Here is a 12,696-nt window from a genome sequence, read left to right as displayed (position 1 = left end):
CTTAAACGCATGTGTCCGCCAAAAGAAACAGACATGGCTGCATAAACAAACACGCACGTGCAATTCACACACACAGCATAACTCCGAGCACACATTCACACATAAACTATTTATATGCAAAGAGAGGGCTGTTAAGAGCATTTTCACTTGGATCAGCGCACTTAAGGATGAAGTGTGCATGTTGAATCCAGCGTCCATATGGTGCATCAGAGAGCAGCTGGATATTTGGATAAGAATAGATTCGCATGAGTCCAGAATAGCACATTTTACTTCACATCTGTTTACTTTAAAAGTGTATCTCTTGCATTTTTACACATCACTTGGTGACTTCATCACATCCCTTGAGGCACAGAATACACAAGTAAGTCAGAACACTCAACAGGATTTCTCTCTGCACGCAAGCAGCAACTGGTAAGGGAGGGTCTGCACTTGACCACAAACGTGTGGTCTTATCTGGTCTGGGTATATCCAAAGACTCCTAACAAAACATTCAGGTCAAGCAAAGTCAGGAGTAATTGCTGCAATAACTATAATTACAACAGAGAGGCAAACTGAATGAAATATTGTCTTTTTTGTTGTCATTTTGGTCTCTCAGTGAGAGTAACATAACTTGGCGGAGCTTACCCTTAGCCACAATGTACTGTGGAATATTTCCAGTAATATACACACTGCATTCATCCAGGAGGTTAGAGTATTTTGTCAATAACTCTAGCAGCAATAGTAAGAAAACATGAATGAAGTCTTGCATTTAGAGCTCAGTACGTGATAGAACTTGTTAGTATGTTGCCACTGAATGATAAACAAAATGCAAAAGTCACAACACAACAACAAAAAGTTATGCTAAAATGGAAACTTATCATAGCAAGTTTATTATTCAGTTTAAATATACTTTGTGGCTTTTGCTGTTGTGTTGTGATATTTGCATTTGGTTCACTTTTCTGGGCCACCGTAAAGTTAAAAAAATAAATATATGAACCTTGTAAATAAAGACCTTTATTTTGAAGTTAAAGCTTAACCTTTCTCTACCAAATTTATAGCGTCAATCAGCAGCAAAAATAACACTTGATGGATTTTCTAGGTTTCTTACCAAGTAGAAGAAAAACTTTGATGATAATAAGAAACGCCAAGGTGAGCCATGTGACACCTAGAAATATCCAAAACTCACAGCTAAATGCATGAGTCATTTGTGACAAGAATTTGTAATAGTGGTTCTAAATTATATAAAGTGGGAACATTTTTCAGCATTTTTATGTCTGTAATGTTCAGATTAAATAGATTCAAATTAGGGCTGCCTTTACCTTTGAATACCTGTGTCATCTTTACGTTTTTGCAACCCAATTATTCAGACAACGGTGTTTCTTTAAGAGTGGTCTTAATTCAGTGAGATGTATTCCCATTAGAAAGCATTGACCCCCTTGGATGTTTTACCCTTTCATAGCCTTTACAAAATTTAATGTCAAAGTTAAATCAGTTTTCTTCAAAATAATGACAAATAAATAAAAATGTATACATTTTAAAGGATGGTGTGTATTTCTAAACATTCAGCCATCTTAAATCACAACCAAGTTATTATGTTACCGTGAGTTTTTATTGAAATGCTGCATATATCAAACATATCTTAAACCTAAATTAGAAAATAAAAAATGCTTGAGTATGGTTGTCTTGAAAAACTGAAAATATTAGTAAAAAAACATAAATCATAGCGTGCTGTAAATAGCTGCACCTTTTGTAATATAGTATGACAAATTCATGTCGTCACTGATCACAATGAAGCCTCTTTCATGAACAGTCTGTTTTTATTGTCTTACAAATATTAAGTTATCCACAAAAATAAAATAACTTAGATAATAACCATATTAAAACAGAAAAAATACAAACATACATTACATTTAACACTTAGAATACATAATGCTGACATCTTTCAAAGTTCTGCTGGACACTGTTTAGTATGTGCAAACTACTTATCAGTTATACTGGTTCCACAATCCCAGGTTTCCGTTTTTCTGTTTTAAACACAGAAAATAAATTGCTTTAAATAAATTACACCATCTGATAAGTAGCTTACTTAAACTGTTCCTTATATATACTTTGCAGCTGACATCAGGATATCCTTATAGTACACACTGATAATTTGTGAAGCGAGTGAGTGTACATACAACAAGAAGCTTACAGTGTTGCACACAAGACACTGCATCACAAGACAGGAAGACTTTGCCTGATCTCACTTAGGGATGTTCATAGTGTGTGTGCAACTGGAGCTCGTTCGTGTGCGCTCAATTTCTTGACACACTTGAACATCATTGATGGCATTTCTGCAGCATTACTCTTTTTTTTTTATTTACAGTGCTGTTTAGATCACGTCAAAGATAAAATGTGGACTTGCTGGGTTTAATGTGCATTCTGACCATCTTCGTACATCACGTATCACATCACACAGACCACACACGACACACTGCAGAACTGCATATCTGTGCTGTGTTATTTGGTGGTCTGAAAACAGTGGCACAAATTTGTGTCTGTGGTTATTGTTTAAGTGGGTCCACACACTTAGTGTTTAGAAGTGGTACTTGGAAGTTAATTTTATTTCTTCCCTTTGAAGAAGGTGAAGGTGTGCCATGAGGAATCCCATAAAGCAACATGCTGTCTTTTGGTTGACTTTACCTTCAGCCTGTCAGTTGTCATGGCTGCAGACATGTAAAAAGCTCAGTCCATTCTGGAAGTTGATTTTAGACCTAGATCTTCTCTTTCATTACTATGATTAGGACACGTGTTCTTTGAGGGATGACATAGTTGTTTTCAGGGTTATACTTTATTACACACAACATAACAACATTGATGGGAGGATTTACAAAGTATCAGTTAAACCTGCTCTGTCTTATGTGCAACATGACAGCTGCTATAAATAAATATCGAAACTCCTTAACTGCCCTTCAAGAAGGCACAAAATCCACAAGTGCTGAAATATTATTTGTTGTTTTGAAGTAAATCTGTTAAATTTCTACACTTGTGTGTATAGTTAGTGGTCAAGCGACATGAAAATGGCTGGATTCAAGCAATGTCATCAGTTGCTGATTGCGCTGCTTAGTGTATGAATTGTTTAAAATATACAAAGCAAATCAGAATTTCAAATAGATCTTATACCAATAAAGCTAAGAAGAAATTTTACTTTCTTTCTGAAGCAATCCTCTTTGCTTAGTAAGGTTGAGACTACGACTGTGTTCCATAGTCTCCAAAGAAGGGTGGTGTGTGGCAGCTTCAGGCACCTCCTGCATGTGCACGCTCTACACCGACCAACACAGGTTTCCGTTTGCCGCATCAAATGCGTCACACTGTCCTTCCAGGACTTCTCTGCAACAAAAAAAACTGCAGTCCATGACAAAAAACATTGGGGCATTTGTCTGTCTTTTAATTCTTATGTTTGGTGACTTTTAGTGTGTTTTTCTTCATTTGCAAACGCTGACCCACTCTGTTATCCTGCACTCTTCACAGACCACATAGCAGCACCAGTGGAACTTGCAGTTGCAGCGTTCGCTACGCGTCTGCTGCAGAATGTTGTGCCCCCTCCCGCAGCACAGGCTCTCACAGTTGTCCATCCCCGGGCTGGTCTTGTTGCAGATCCGGCCCTGTGTGCCCGCCGAGTCTGAGCTAAGGTCCCGGTCACAGAAATCAGGCGACTTCTCAAAATACACTAGCTCCCTGATGTTAAGCCGCCGGCGATGTGAGTGGTGGTTCTCTCGATGACTGTGATGGTGGTTGTGGTTGTTGTGGTTGTTATGGTTCGAATGGTCCAGCTGGCCGTTATTCCTGTTTTGAGCCTTGATAAGGGTGGCAATGTGGAAACGTTCTTTTAGGATTGAACCCACCAACCGAAACTCTGGAGTGACCTGCCAGCAAGTCTTGAGCTGGCAGCTCCCTGACGTCCCGTGGCACTTGCATTTCCTTCGCATGTTGTCGAGCACCACCTGGAAGACAACAGAGGTCGACAGGAAGAGGAAATGGGGAGGAGGGAGAAAAAGAGGAGATAGGAAGAACAAGAATAAGGTTGATTAATGATTTTCTTCAATGATTTTGGCTTTTAAAGTTTTAGGCACTAGTAAATAAATGCAAATGTTTTTTTATTGGAGGTTTATGTGACAGAGCAATGCAAAGCTGCGCATGAATATCAGGTGATGGAACAGCTATACAGAATGTTCACTTTGCAAATACAAATTTTTGACATGTAGCAATTATTTTCATCCTGATACTCCTAAATAAAATTAAGGTTGACTAAATTGTCACCTACTTAATAAATAAGTCCAAATGTGTGTAACAAATTTTCTGTATAAACAGGCTGTACGTGATATTTGAATACCTCACACATAGCAAATAATATATCTCGGGATGAAGTTTAGGAGAAGATTAAAGCTGTTAGGTCAGAAACCAATACGGCCAGGCTTGAACATTTGACAGAGCACTTTTCAATCCAGCAATAGAAAGAGTATGGCACAACTGTAAATCTACCAGGCCATGATTGCCCACCCAGACTTACTAGTTCAGTTAGGAAAGCATGAATCAGAGAAGTATTCCAGCTGCCTATGGTAACTCTGGAGAGGTTGCAGAGATTTATAGGTCAGCTGGAAGAATCTGTTGACGATTACTCATGCACTCCAAAAATCTGGATTTATGAAGATGACTTGATAAAAAATAAGCCACAAGCCATGTAGGTCACAAAGCAAATATGTGGAAGCAGGTGTTCTGGTCAGATATGACCAATATTTAACTTTCTGGAGAACATACAAAACACTTTGCATGGAAGGAAACTAAATATATCACTTATATTATCTTAGTATATATGAGTATAGAGTATGTTGCCCTGGAAGTAGGGATATTGGATTGATGAATGGAGATACATAAATTGTAATCCTGAAAAAAATATTGTTTTCCACAACCCATGTAAGGGACAACAAGATGCAGTAAAGAATGTGCTATTGGCAGATGAATCATAACTGAACATCATCATTATCACACTGTGAATATCATCATGAATGGAAATCCTCATAGGAAAATGCTTATGCTTAATTGTTTCTGATTTTAATTCAAAACATGAAAAAAAACATGCATATATTTTTCACTTTACTTCCTTATAGTTATCTAGCACATAGAATGTAACTACATAAATAAATAAATTGAAGGTTATAATAGTAAAATCAGAAAATGTGAAAAAGTTCAACAGGTACACATACTTTTTTTTATAAGGCAGCGCATGCACTGTATGATTTTTTTTTTTTCTTTTTTCTCCAAGGTCCTATATATGCTTAATGCCTTAGAAACCATTACAGAAATAGACAGCTCCCCAGTAGGAAATCCAGGTGGTCTGACTCCGAGTATGTGGTTAAACCTACTGATATCAAATAACACAGTGGATGCAGGTGTTACCCAAACAGACAGCACTGTCATTATTCATCGTTTGGCATGAAGTAATGACTCCAGGGATGACCCTCATGTAACAGCATTGCACACATAAGGGCTTTGTGGTATTTACATATTTTCACTTTAACGGTTTAAGAGGATGCCAGACACAGTCGGTGTTCATCATATGTGTGCAGAAGGCTCTGATAAAGCTGGTTAAACTACACTTTGACACACAAACAAACTATCACAATGCTTGAAAATAATTTTAGGTGACTCAACTCAGGATCTTGGTGCATAAATATAACCTCATTCATTTCATTTGGTGCACAGATGTAAACAAACAGAAACAAGTCCTACAAGAGCCATGTCCATTTTTGTAATGTGTACACATATGTGTGTTGGTGGGTGTTTATCAGTCAGCACCAGTCCAAAACTTTAAGATCCAATTACCAACAGGAACACCAGGCCACCCAGAGTACTGACAGATGCTACTGCTGCCGCCCCTATCAACAGACACACACTCACACAAATACACACACACACACAAATGTCGGGCACTAAATATATTCTAAGCAACAAAGCTCAGAGGCTTGTAGAGAAGTACTGCCCTTGCCTGTCAATGAACTACTGATACATTTTTATTTTCCTTCTCATTGTGCCAAAAACAAAATTTTGAAAAGTTCTGCATGTTCCCAACAAATGTGCTAGATGTTCTTCTTGATAACAAATGGCTTGCAGCAATATCACGAGCAGGCATGAAGTACAAAATACACCCTTTCACAATGATAATTTATGAATAACCGTGCAGTTCCTCATGAAGTGAGTTCAGAGAAAGTGGGAGAAGGTCACATGTTTAATACCTGACCTACTTAAAATCTTACTATGACAATTTTTTTTTAACATTCTTGGTATAATTATGCCACTGGTTTCTTTGGTTCTATCTGTTTTATTCATTCAAATCTGCTGAGGTTTCTGGGTCGGGGCACAACTACCAGATCTTAACAAAGTGTCAGTTAAAAGATATATTTGTTACTTAAATGACATTTACAGGTACATTGTAGCTCCTGTTTGGATATCTTTATTTCACCATCAGTTGAAGTATATAGAGTGACTCTCAGAAGTGTACATACTAGCCTTACGATGGCAAATTGGCAAGTAAAAATTTCTCAAAATTCTTTGTTTATATGATTTGTTTTGCTAATATATAATTAAACTGAAAAATAAAAAAAATAATTTTTAGAAAAGAAATAGAAAAAAAATACAAAAAGCTTCAATAATCTGCTTGCATATATGTCCACATCCTTAAAGTGATGGGTTGTTGAAGCACGGTTTGTTTTTCTTTTCTTGATGGCATTCTTGTTTTTAATCGTACTGCATGGATTTACCTGAACTTATTCATGTATCTCATTGTACTGGATGGTTTCTACATGTAACAATCTCTCAAAATAGAGAGGGGATTTACTAAGAAATTCTAAAGTTTTAAAGAAAGAATCCAGTCCTGGTTAAAATCTCCAAGAACTTTGTTAACAATGATGTAGCACATCACCAAAAGAACATCACTTCATGACAGTAAAGCATGGCAGTAGCAACATAATGCTGTGGGATAAATTTTCTTCCAATTAAATCAGATATTTTGTAGAACAGGATGATATACCAAACAACTATAAATACCACACTACCAGTTTTGACCCCAAACCTTCAGGTCTGTGTTATAAAGTTGTAGATAAAAGTCTCAATGGCTCCTCTTACACTATAGTAGAAGATGTCAGACATAGTGATTTGCTGCTGTGGTGGATTTACATCAGAGATTCAGCAATGAGTGGACGTCACGTTTCTCATGTGAATTAGCTAAATATAAAGCTTATACTTCAAAAAGTTTAAGAGGTGGATGGAGGAAAGGAGAAGCTCTCTTAGCTGGACAAATGAGGACAAGAATCAGAAGATGATCACAGCAGCCATCACAGAGAATGATTTTTACCCCCCCAAGATGTTGAACACTGTTTGATCTTTGTTGTCATCTTTGTTCAGGAGAGAGTTAAATCACTAGTTGGTGCATCACTTGCACTAGCAACCAAAAACCACCAATTCATGCTCATGAGGAGGGATTTTCTTTTGCAGAAGATTTTGTCTAAGTAGGCAAATAATCCTAAGATCTGCACCCAGCTTAGCTAATATGTTTATTTTGATTGTACAGAATACATAGACCCAACAATCTGACATGTTAAGATTTATTTTTACACTTTCAAGATCCATTTGATCAATTTGGTTTAAGTCAACAATACTTCATTATTCCTATGGGAAATTAAATATTGTTATATCATCCAAGTACAAGTCATGCAAATGGATAGATTTTAAAAGTACTGACATTATCTTGTAGAGTGAATGCTGTAATGATCATTTAAAAGATGGCAAAATATTTTAGTATCATTGCATAATTTGGTTACAGTTTGTTGAGATAAAAAAAAATAACACACAATTGCACTTTTTGTTTAAACAATGTTGTGCTAATTTAGAGGTTTGAAAGGAAAGTTTAAAGGAGTTGTGATCAGTGGAGAGTGGATAATAAAGGCTGTAAGATTTTAGGATAAACAACAGTAAAACAGTTCAAACAGCACTTGCACTGAGTTTAGAGAGCAGCTTTGCAAGTTTTTAGAAAGAGTCAGAGGCAACCCCAGAATCACAAACGTCCGGGCCTTAAACACACAGCAAGGTCTGTAATCATGAAACGCTCCAGCCCACTTAAACCTTAAAGAGACAAACTGACCTAGGAGTCATAATTGCATCCACATTGCTACTGTTTGATGACGGGTCATTCACAGCGGGACAGGGGGTTCAAAGAAGAGTAGAACTAGAAAAAAGAGCTTCTGTGCAGTGTTATTCTAATGGTATTTGGATGCATAAAATCTTTCATATACAATACAAAAATTGAAAAGGATGGGAAACTGCTTTATGATGGACAATTCAAATAAAAAGTGAAATCCTCACTGGACTGCAGCAACTTTACCTATACACAGTCCTTTTTGGTAGCACATTTCTGGCTCGAATAGCTCGGCGCAATGCTGCTTCAAATGCTTTTGACTGGTATTTGCAAAGCAGCCAATCCAGGAGCTGCATTTATTTTTCTTGATGCTGATTGGCGGTAGCCCCCAACAAAGAAAACAAGGAAGACTGTAGATAATAACCTCTGCAGAGATGGTTTCCACTGTGTGTATTAATGCATATTGATCTATTTTTGGTGTGTGAACTACAAAGACTGATAGGAACAAGCATTTTCAGACAGGGGGTCTCAAGCATCTCATACTTCACTATACAGAATCTGGTCTCCAGGCTGCCACAGACTTTTTGGGCCTGCCAAAAATCTGTGAGACATTATATATTAGACAGAGGCACCAGAGCAACAAACTTCACAATGAATAGCAAAGCGATGATTTGATAATAATGTTACCCGATCTGAAACCATGCAATACAAACTCTCTGTCTGCATTGATGGAGATGCCCTAATCTCAACATGCCAAATACTTTGTCTTGTTGGCGTTGCAAAAAAGTTGATAATTTTTTCTGGTGTATCAGTAAATAATCATGTGTCATAAAACATTATTGCACTTAGTCAGCATGTGTGGAACAATAAGAAATAGTGTGGCTGCAGCTAATGCCAAAGATTAACTGAGTCAGTAAAAAATACTTCTGTTAGAAAATAGTTCACAAGTAAGATCAATGTTACTTACTTCCATATGCTTATGTGTGACTACTGGTTGCCACAACCATGCATGAGACAGTAGGAAGTCATTAGCTGAAGTCATTAGACACTTCAATCGACTGTCTAAGCCCATTACAAACAGTTTCACAATCATCTTGATAAATTAATTCAGTTTTATTTATGAAACATCAAATTATGAAATGAACAATCCAGGAATTCCTTTCATGGTCGATCAAGACTTGATCTTTAATCTAGTTTTCCAAAACAACAGAAAGAAGGAAAAACACATTTTAATCAAGATGAACTGCTGGCAGAATCATACTCAGAGATGATTTCTGCCAAACAGCTAAGCAGAACAGATTACTTTCAGTGGAACATGTACCACAGGCAAAGGGAATGTTGCATTTTATATCTTCGAACTCTGCACGTCATAGCCAATTAAGTTTATAGTCTCTTCCTTCACAGCTGAGGTTTGGACTTGAATGGAAATACAAAAAAAAATGTTCTTTCAAAATAACAGAAATTGCATCTGATTTCAATTTTTACACTTCTGCCAATGTGTCATCAAAGGAATACCATCTGTTAGATCTTTTGTGGGATATATTTGTTCATTAAACCCATTGTTAACATATGCACACCCTACGCCCTAAGCGGGCAAAGTTTAAAACAGAGTCTGCAAACCCCATAAACCTCAACAAAAGAAAAGAACTGTGAGTGAAATGTGCTCTAGGTGTTTAGGAAACACTCTTTTGGCATGTAGATGAAAGACAAAAAAGGTAAAATTTGGGCCATTAACAGGTGACAGGAAATAAGGAAGCTGTCTGCTCTCGCTCTAATTGAAGTGGTCTGCCTGTAAAACATGTGATTTGATCCATCAAACAAAGAGCATTAGCTATGAGTATCTAGTACAAGAGGAAATAAAGACATGGGCTAAAATTGGATGACTGATCAAACACTTCCTGTCTGAGCTAAAAACTTTGTGGCTTTATATTTCCCGACAGAGAACATTCAAAGACTTGAGGAGGTTGATTGAAGATCACAGGAAAGATTGTGATTTTTAGAAAAAACAGAAAAAGTCCTGTTTCATATTATCTTTACCAATGAGTATGTTACACAAGTTTGGAGCAAAACCAGAAAATCAGTTGGAGAATCTGAAAATTAACCCTAAAAATATTGATGTTATATTTAGGACAGATGGAAAATGAGATTACAGGCCAGGTTAATTTGTGTGTGTTGGTATTATCAGCAAATCACCTCTACATCTAGCTGATACCCTGTGAGCTCAGATATTGTCTGCTGTTACTTGCCATAAAGATTAGATTTCTATCTGTAGTCACACCTGATCTCATCCCATGCTTGAGAGTCTTAGACATGTGAAGCAGGATTAACAAATATAGGTCAAAGGCTTGGATACAGAGAAAAATGGATAGTTGAGAAAAGAAAAACAGTTGATATTTAGTGTAAACAACCTGTAACATAAACAGATCCCGAGTTTCTCGTTTTTCAGTCTTGTGTTTTCTGCTGTGGCCTTTGGTGTCAAAGACGTTTTTAGGTACTGACGTATGAAGCTGTTGTTTCTATCACTATAACAGAAACAATAACTTGATATATTTTGTTAGAATTATGCTTCAGCCTTTCAATAGATTTCCAATCAATTGTGGGATCATTTAAAGCTTTTCTGCTTGCTCCTTACTAATGGTGTTTTCACACCTGATACTCTGGTACAGTCAGTGCGATTGGGGGCCAAAATTGCAACATTTGTACATTTTCAACTGGTCTGATTCGCTTTCTTACTGAACTGTGTCAAATAATCCAAACAACCTTTTTATTCCCTTGCCTGTGGTGGCACCAAGAACCACTGAAGGAAATGACACGAAAACCTCTGGACAAGATATTGAGTCCAAATTCCTTCTTCACAAAATGAAAACAAAAATGGAGTGGCGTCAAATTTTGGCGGTTGTAGGATTTCTCTAGCATGAGGGCCTTTGCTTCCTTTTCACTCCACATCAAACAACAAGCCATTTCTCCAGCTAGTGTAAGACGAGCACTTTTGTTTTGTTTGTATTTCCCCATTTACCCTGCTGCTAACATGGTGGATCTGTGTCTGGGAGCTCTGTGAACCGGAGTTCAGCTGAAGACTGAAGATCCAAGTCCGAGCTTTGGGGGAAATAAGCCTCACATTGCAGAAGCAGGCGTTAATTCACCAAATGGCTGCAATGGGAGATCCAAAGATTCACCAAAGGAGCCATTAAATCCGGAAGGCACTATAATTTATTACAAATTACCTCTCATGTGATCTGGCCTCTCAATATCAGGGGTTCAATTATCTGTACAAAATATGATCCACGAAAATCATAGGCACATATAGGCAAAATAAAAACACCTTTTACTCTGCCTATGTACTACAAAGAAAGTCAATTGTGTACCATATTTAGAACAGACATCTGGCAACTTTTAATGGGCTTAAGAGAGTTGACAGAGGCATCTATAAAACAACCCCAGACAGAGATCAAATACAACATATTGGTGGCAGACTAGGACTGGAGGCGACAAAACACAGTAGACCAAAGGAAACTACATACAAGCCACAGAGTAAAACGAAGGAATAGCTGAAGAAAGAATTGCATTTCAGAGCCCTGCAGTTATGTGCCTATGAAAAATTTTGGATGCCTCTTGACAATAGTCAATAATTACAGTGATGATTTTTCAGAACATACAAACTTAATGAGGCAGTTTGGTTCCTGCATGCACTTGCCTGTTGCAGCTATTTCGTAACAGATATTAAGACTCAGGACTGCAGTATGCCAAAGGAAAAGTGTTGGTACACGCTACTAGTTTTGTCACTTCAATTAAGGTGTGAATGAGTCAATGGGCAACTCTGCAGTTATGAATCAGGAGGTGATGACCAGTAGTGAGAATATGAGGAAAACTCCAGCAGCATCACAAAGACCTCAAAAAAAAACAAAAAACAAAAAAAAAAAAACATTGAATGTGGTTATAATTAGTCTTTCCTGACAGCTCATTTCTTTAAGCAGTAAATTATTGTGCCTCCCACCTTGGACTAATCTGAAAACCTGACAAGGTAATGCGGATGCTTTTCTAAGTGATACCATACCATACCAACTTTATTTATAAAGCACTTTAAAACAACCACAGCTGATACAAAGTGCTGTACATTAAAACACAACATAACAATAATAAAAAAAATAAAAAAATAAATAAAAACTCTTACAGTTTAAAAACAAACATACAATTTAAAACTAGATCCCGCTGGAGTTGAAAGCCAAGTAAAATAGATGGGTTTTAAGACGAGCTTTAAAAGTGATGTTTCAAATTGACAATTAGGAACACATTTTATAAGTTGCAAAACGGGCTGGATGCAGTAAATGATGTATTCTGCATATGGAATCACACACATTGAGCAATGTGTTTGCCAATAACAACCAGCTCTACTGTGCCAGTAAAAATTAACCTCTTATTCCTAGTTTAGCTTACTGCTTTAAGTTTGATCATTGCACTAAACCCTGTGTCATTAACAAGAACTTCTTTTGGGAAAATCCTAATCTAAGGTCTGCGTGTCCCATGGTCGACCCCTCTTGACAGATAAA

The 12,696-nt window shown here is 37.1% G+C and overlaps 1 protein-coding gene across 1 annotated transcript in view; it reads right to left on the bottom strand.

Annotated features, from left to right (window-relative positions):
- Window positions 1–3,421: 3,421 nt before the first annotated feature.
- Window positions 3,422–12,696, bottom strand: part of wnt10a (wingless-type MMTV integration site family, member 10a) — a 29,957-nt gene continuing 20,682 nt past the window's right edge. The window contains exon 4 of the mRNA XM_015034151.1: window positions 3,422–3,962. Within this exon, the coding sequence (XP_014889637.1) occupies window positions 3,444–3,962 (519 nt within the window). The 3' untranslated portion in view covers window positions 3,422–3,443. The remainder of the gene's footprint in view (window positions 3,963–12,696) is intronic.

Source organism: Poecilia latipinna, unplaced genomic scaffold (genome assembly GCF_001443285.1).
Source record: "Poecilia latipinna isolate Pla-1442-1.1 unplaced genomic scaffold, P_latipinna-1.0 Scaffold17, whole genome shotgun sequence".
In the NCBI taxonomy this organism is placed as follows: Eukaryota; Metazoa; Chordata; class Actinopteri; order Cyprinodontiformes; family Poeciliidae; genus Poecilia; species Poecilia latipinna.
Note: the sequence above shows the minus strand (reverse complement) of the source record. Positions and strands in the feature narration are given on the sequence as shown.